The sequence below is a fragment of the Merops nubicus genome, unplaced genomic scaffold, assembly GCF_000691845.1.
Source record: "Merops nubicus isolate BGI_N331 unplaced genomic scaffold, ASM69184v1 scaffold47248, whole genome shotgun sequence".
NCBI lineage: Eukaryota > Metazoa > Chordata > Aves > Coraciiformes > Meropidae > Merops > Merops nubicus.
This window is the reverse complement of record NW_008627298.1, coordinates 1-7,287: the sequence shown is the minus strand read 5'-3', so window position 1 is coordinate 7,287 and position 7,287 is coordinate 1. Positions and strand designations below refer to the sequence as shown.

The window sequence follows — 7,287 nt, the reverse complement described above, 5'->3', positions numbered from 1 at the left end:
CCCTACAGCTCTTACAGTAACTTTCACTTTAAGTCTTCACGTTAGCTAAGCACAGAAACTGTCAGACGTGGCACTTACTTCTTTTAATCTCCTAATTGTTTCTGTCTGATCATCCACTATTTTGTTTTTAATTCTTATAGTGTCATTGTCCTGTTCATTTTGCTTTTTTAACACCTCAATCTCATCCGTTAGAACTTCGATTTTTGCCTCCAGCTTGCCCCGATCTTGTGCAAGATGAGCTCCTAGATAAAAGATGATATTTACACTAGAGCACTCATTGTACAAATGAGTTAAAGATGCATAAGGTTGGGAGAGGGAGGTGAAGGTAAGAAAAAAACCCCAAATCATTTCATCCACTGGAAACACTGCTAAGGGTAGGTAGGTAACACTTCAGAGGAGATGTAGAACTGAAGGCTTGTATTTTATCCTTTGAAAATTTCTCTGACAAAAGTCAACAGTAATACAGACCCAGTCAATCTCAAAGAACCCACAGTCTGGTGCTGAGTCATATGGATCAGGGAAAAATTAAAAAACTTGAAGCTTTTTTTCACCCAGTATTTAACACTCTTTTTTTGTTAATACTGAAATTTTCACATTATGCTTATCTGATAGACAAGTGCATTACGTAACACTATATACAAATCCTTGTCTTCCTAGTGTCATATTTAAAAGTTCTTTGTATAACATTATGGTATTTTGATATTTGGGGGAAAGAAAAAAGCTCTATTCACAACTAACCCCCACAATTGCTGTTCTATTTCCTATAATGGCCTGCATCCTACAGAAGGTCTATTTTTGCATATCAACTTTACAACCAGGCAAGATCAAAAAGGCATCCAGAGACCCTGTCATGATTAAAACTACACTGGAGAGTTTATTTGAAAGGTATGACATTGCAGACCACCATTTTTTCTGCAAAAGAAAAAAATAAATACTTTACCCTGTTGTGCCAACTCCTGCCCCCATATTTTTCTTTCCATTTTTAACCCATCAATCACAGATTCCTGGGCTGTCAGCTGAGAAATAAGTTTTCCATTTTCCTTTTTCAGAAGTTCAACTTGAACAGCCTTCTGTTTGTCCTCCTCAATCAGGGTTTCAAGTTCTCCAGTTTGACACTGTATGAATGAACGTTGCAAACAGACAGTAAGATCCCTTAAAACAAATATTCAAAATTTCAAAAAGATACTAAGCAGCTAGGAAAGTAACATTTATATACAACAAATTAAGTTAACTGAGGAATATTCTGCTTGCATACAGGGTTCTATCTGCATCTCTTTCCAGTAATGAAACACAAACACTTGCTTCAAATAGGCATACTTCAATCTCAGAAGACTGTAAAGCTGATTTCTAAATAGTCACCTTAAATTATCAATGCCATTATAAAAATCTGTTCAGAATTATAACTGCACAAGTGAGAAAAAAAAAAAAAAAAAAAAGAAATTGAAAGTTCTTATGATACTAAAACATATCAAAAGAAAACAGACAGAAGGTGGGCTGGACTTCCACTGCCCATGACAGGTATCTTCAGTTATGCAGACTACTTTTTGTTATACAGATTACAACTGTTTAATGTACATTTTTTAAAAAATTCTGTTTTCAGCAGCATCACTGACCAGCACAATTCTATTCTGTTTAGCAAGACAATGCTTGGACACCCTAGGAGCAACATGTAGGGAGGAGATCAGAAACAGCTGTACTGTACAGGAGTTTTAAAATAAGGATGGACTGGATCACACAACAGTTTAGAAGTTATGTTGCTAAGATTTTCAATAATTATTTGCCAACAGCATTAGGATGATAGTATGTTACCATGTGGTGATCAATAGCATAAGATAAACCAACTGTGCTGACAGTACTTCACATTAAAATTAGACAACTTGTAGATAATGACTAATACTACTAATTTAATGGAACTCTCAGAGGCATTAATCAAGAGTAGTTATTAGCAGCTTATTTGTTCAATTTCATTTTTACTTCACACAAACCGACCACTGCAGAACCATACTGCATTACTTTGGATTTACAAAGGGTCAGAGCAATTAATGGAGGTTTTTAAATCTCAGTTTAGTGACCACTTGGTTATATACAAGCTGCTAGTGCTCACAAGACAAGGAGCACACTTCTGAACCCACATATAAGTTTTGCTATATGGGGAATAGTGTTTGTGAGAAATAGAAGTGCAAGATGCAAGAGTAAAGGCTGATGTGACTGATGTTTTAGTGCAACAGGGAATATGCATTTTTCAGTCAATCTAACTTGCATGGAATTATTACTTTTATACAGAAAATATTAGAAAAAAAATAATATATGTAGCGGAAATGTTTTGAAACAAGTACCTTGAGGTTTGCTGTAGCTTCTTCATTGGATTTTGTTAATTCTGCAATCTTTGCTTTCTGTTCTTCCACTATACTTGTCAGGTCTTGGATCAGACTTGTCATCTCTCTTTCCTTTTGTTCAGACTCAAACAGGGCTTGTTTATGTTCAGCTAGATCAGCAGCAACGTTTTCAAAATTCTCTTTTACCTGAAGATTTAAGGTAAGGCTTGAAAAATGCTAACACTTGGAAAAATAGTGTGTGTAAATAATCACAAACTACATCTGAATTTCAAATAAAGGATGAAACAGAAGTTCATTAATGGCATATGAAATTAGTGAGTTTTCTACTCACTAGAAACTGGTTTTCTACCAGTTTGTTGGTGATATTTCAACTCAAAAAACTGGTTCTTCTCAGCTACAAATTTGTAAAAATAAACACAAATAATTAATGGGTGGATGTGAAACAGAGCAGAAAAAACATAATTTGGGAAACGAAAACAATGCCTTGATTTAGTCTCATTGTTAATGTTAAGATTAACATTAAAATCTGGAAAGAAGAACTTATAATTAATTCTATTTTTTTTCCTTGCAAGAGAAAGATTTTAAGAGTGAAAAAAATCTTTTTGCTTACCCTCTTCCCCAACTGATTTAAAATGAAGAAAATGAAGTTTAAGTGAAGGTGAAGCATTTAACATTTTATTTAACATATAAAACAATGTGAGCAATAACTATAGATGTAATTTATCTAAGGAATCTGGTAAATTTTGGCTCTGAATTTCAAAATGCATATACAAAATTAAATTTTGAAAAAAAACACCAAACCAACAATAGGGAACTTTTTTATTAAATACACTAGAATATAAGTAACCATAACCTTATCAAAACACTATGAGAGTTTTTACAATAAAGGAATATATACTAAACGGTCAACATATTTAAAATTAATACCATCAGACAGAAGTTCTTCTAACTTCTTTTGATTAACCTTTATTTATAAACAAAAACGCTAGGTTTTTTGAGTGCTGACCTGGGATTTGGTGCCTACGTTCTAATCACCGATATTTCAAAGCTTACTAACAGTATGTTTAGATGAATCCTTAGAGCAAAGACCTTAAGGATCAAAAAAAACCCAACCCCAAACCAACCTCAAAACAACTCCCCACCCAAAACAACACATTTAAGAAAATTACTTTGAGATTAAATGTTCCCTTAATCTTACCTCTTTAAACCTTTTTGCTTCAATAGTTAATGCTAAACGAAATTCATCTTCTAACTCTCTGTACTTCTGGTTTAATGTATTAATTGCCTCCTGAAGTTCTTTAACACGTTGTTGATGCCTTTGCTCCTCTTTAGCCAGAGCTTTTGACAAAGCATCTTGAAATTCAGGTCCATTTAAAGCAACTCGGGTTTCAAGTTCTTTCCTGAAGTTAGGAAACAAATATGTGGGACAAGAACTGCTGTATCTCACAGTGATGTTTCAATTTATTTCCTTAGTATTTTTTAAAAAAGGATAAGAAATTACACAATAATTGAGAGTCCTCACATACCAGTATACCACACACCACTTGTTGCTTTACTTTGTATACATATTTGATTATATTAGCTAAACAGTATAAAACTTATGTTCAATAAGTTGTTCAAGTTGTTCAATAATATGTTCAAGCATTCTTCAAAAAAAAGAGATTTTGAGAGAAAAAGAGGAAAATAGCCAGGCAAGCCACCCACCCACCCTAAAGCAGGACACTGTAGAAGCTGACTTTTTAGAAGACTCTGTGTTATTGTAGCATGTGCAGATCTTCAGACAATAATTTAAATGTAATTTTTAAAAAAATCTGATAACATCAAAGATGAAATATTTAAAATAAAAAGTTCAGCCATGTAATAAGAAGCTCTCAAAAGAAAGGCTGGAAAACCACAGTTGTCGACATGGACTTACAAGTCAGGAATCTACAAGATATGAAGATATTCTTAAGTGAGCAAGATAATGGGAAGACATTACGTTTTTACAAAGTTCATTTCTCCCATTACATAAAGGACTTGATACACCCACACTTTGCAGAATGCATTTAAACAAAACACATTTGCAACACTAGCATCTCTAATAAGTTGTGAAAAGAAACCAGAAGACCACATACCTTTGCTCTTGCTCTCTTAATATAAGAAGTTCATGTAGCTGTTTTACCTTCTCCTTCTGTTGCCGAAGGGATATTCGAAGTAACTGTACTTCTCTTTCATTTGCTGATGCCTTAAGCTCTGCTTCTTGCACCTGTTTCATCTGTGTAGAGTTCATAAAGAGAGGAACAAGATTTTCTTAAAACTGTGATCGACTCTTTATATCTCACACGAGAATACAAAGGAACAGGTGCTTTATGAACGTTTTATACATGTCCACCTAGGCCATTATCTTTACAGCTTACCACACAGTTCTCAGTACTATTCACTAAATTTAATGGAATTTTAGTATGTTTAAAATTCAGTCTTAGCTTAACTTTGTAAAACACAAAAGACCCTTCATGAAGAATCAAGGTCATTTACTTTATTTATAAAGAACCTGAAAGTATCCTGCAAAAGCAGAACAAGTGTATTGGCAAAACGATTTCCTCAGTTACAAATTCTTGTATTGTAATACTTGAAACTAATACAAGCAAAACATTTTTAGGTGCATTCAGTATAGATTATTTTTTTTAAGCACTCCAGTTACAAAAATCTGTCTCTTTCAGTTTTGCAGTTTAAAGTTGCTGAACAGAGATGCTTTCTAATGATTTTACAAAAAATGGAGAACTGATATGAAGACCAGGTGGCACACTCCACTTTTTGCCATTTCATGGAAGCTTTTATGAATAATTTTGCTTTATAATCTTAAACCTTTAACTGTCTTTTCAACAAGTAGGACAAAAAAAATAATGAAAAAGGTTATAAAAAGGGTTTTAGTTACTTATAAAATGGCAATTCAGAATCAAGACACTTCAGAAGGCTGCAAGTTAGAGCATGCACACAAACAGCAGAGATTGTTAGTGGAGATATTCTTACTCCAGTCAGTCCTTGCAGCATACATCTCAGTGCTTTTGTGCTTAAGGAGTGAGCAGCAACAGCTACCTTGTCAGCCTGTCCTCCTGCACAATGCAAAGGGCCTCCATGGTCTGTACTTACACAATTCTAATTCCTTTGCTTTCCAGAGTATCAAACCTGTGAATAGTTAATGGACTACTCAAGATTGACACTCAAAGTGTCAGTTATCTAATGACAGAGCTAGAATGCAGGGACAAGTTTGCTTCCCAGCTCTTACGAGAAAACAACATAAAAACCCCAAATGCCCACAAAACAAAAAGATAAAAAAAAATAACCCCCCCAAACCTCAAATCCATTTTCTTTCAGAATTCTGTCACAGCTATCCCCACAAATATCCCCTCAACTTGATTTTTGCACAATCAACTAAAATGAAACATAAAAAATTAAGGAGCAGCTGTATGGAATGTCCTGCGTTGACAAATAGAACATTGTTTCCAATGTTTATCATCTCCTGCAATGTCCCTTAAGACAGGTGAGTGCTGCTGCATGTTAGAAATTCCAGCCTGAGAAAGCCAGAGGTACCTGAAGTTCATGCAGGAACTTCAGCTGTATGAAGACTGCAGTGAGACTCCAGTATGGAGCTAAGTTCTCTTGTCCTACGTGTTAAGCCTTTTCACTTTACATTTAGATGCACTGCTTTGTGTTCCTGTTGTTTTGTGGATGAAGTGAAGCAATTCTCTCCTCAACTGAAGCAGTTAAAAACTTCAAGTGAGAACACATGCAAATTTAAAGACTGCCAGAAAATAAGGCATACATTCAGATGCATAGTAAATTACTCATCTTGAATACTTTAAATAAGTAATCTAGTAATGTTGACTGAAATCCTTAAACGGTGACTAACTACAGTAACCATAATTCACCACTGAAGCTAACTGCCAATGTGCACTGTGAGAAAGCTCCATAAAATATTCTAGAATTTGTTAATCTTAGAGTTGATAAAATAGGCCAAAGGTATATTAAATTTGGACATTTGAAAAAGAGAATTTAGTTTCTAGAGCATTTTCCTGTATAATCTGATTATTCTTTGAAACGTAACTATTAACAACTATTTGCTACAGGATCTTCAAGAGAGGAACAAAGACCTTCCCTCATTAGGTATTGCAGTTAATACAAATGATGCTACTACTATCAAGAAATGACTTATTTCTACAAACTCATTAAACAAAAAAAAAAAAACCCCTCATACACCAGTAAGGTATTTCCCTTCTGATAGGAAAGGAAACAAAAAAACCAAACCAACCAAAAACCCAACCCCTCTTCTCTAATCCACCAAATTTAGTACTTTTCAAAGTGACAGGCAGATACCTGATCTAAACTGAAGGTCACTTCTAGATCCCCAATAGCTTCTGGGTATTTACAGGTAAAGGAAGAAAATGGAAGAGCCACTTGAGGTGCCTCAACAGGAGCCTGATGTGGAGGGTGGCTAATCCATAGGTTAAATGTCAGCCCTTGCAGCCTGCTATCAGCACAGTCGCTGATCCTGGCTCCTTTCACGGTATCTGAGTGACAGGAAGTCCTAGAGCACCACACTAACAATCCAGAGACTTCTCAGCATGGATATTTTAGGATTCAATTTCTGGAAGTGGATGCATTCAGTGACACAGGAATGGGCTGATATAGCAATATAATATAACAACAAGAATAGATATTGGATGATACAACATATGGCCCCTGAAAATTCCTCAACTAATTACATAATGAAAAATAGTGGCAGTATCTGGTCCAGCATCTTGACCTTATATATTTGTGTACTAAACAAAGTGCCTCTGACAACAAAACCATCATTGTACCCTCCAGATGTAAAAATAAAATGAAAAAATCCCAAGCAAGAAAACAAAAACCCCACGAACAATGAGAATCTTTAAAGTAAGTTCTCAGGAATTATAGAATCATAGAATCATAG

General features: G+C 34.7%; 1 protein-coding gene across 1 annotated transcript in view; it reads right to left on the bottom strand.

Moving 5' to 3' along the window:
- The window catches only part of LRRCC1 (leucine rich repeat and coiled-coil centrosomal protein 1), a 5,869-nt gene extending 1,277 nt beyond the window's left edge, over window positions 1–4,592 (bottom strand). The window contains exons 1-5 of the mRNA XM_008946253.1: window positions 4,451–4,592; window positions 3,535–3,736; window positions 2,337–2,522; window positions 941–1,115; window positions 79–242 (exon numbers count right to left, since the gene is read on the bottom strand). Coding sequence (XP_008944501.1) covers window positions 79–242; window positions 941–1,115; window positions 2,337–2,522; window positions 3,535–3,736; window positions 4,451–4,590 — 867 coding nt within the window. The 5' untranslated portion in view covers window positions 4,591–4,592. The remainder of the gene's footprint in view (window positions 1–78; window positions 243–940; window positions 1,116–2,336; window positions 2,523–3,534; window positions 3,737–4,450) is intronic.
- Between the last annotated feature and the right edge of the window lie 2,695 nt (window positions 4,593–7,287).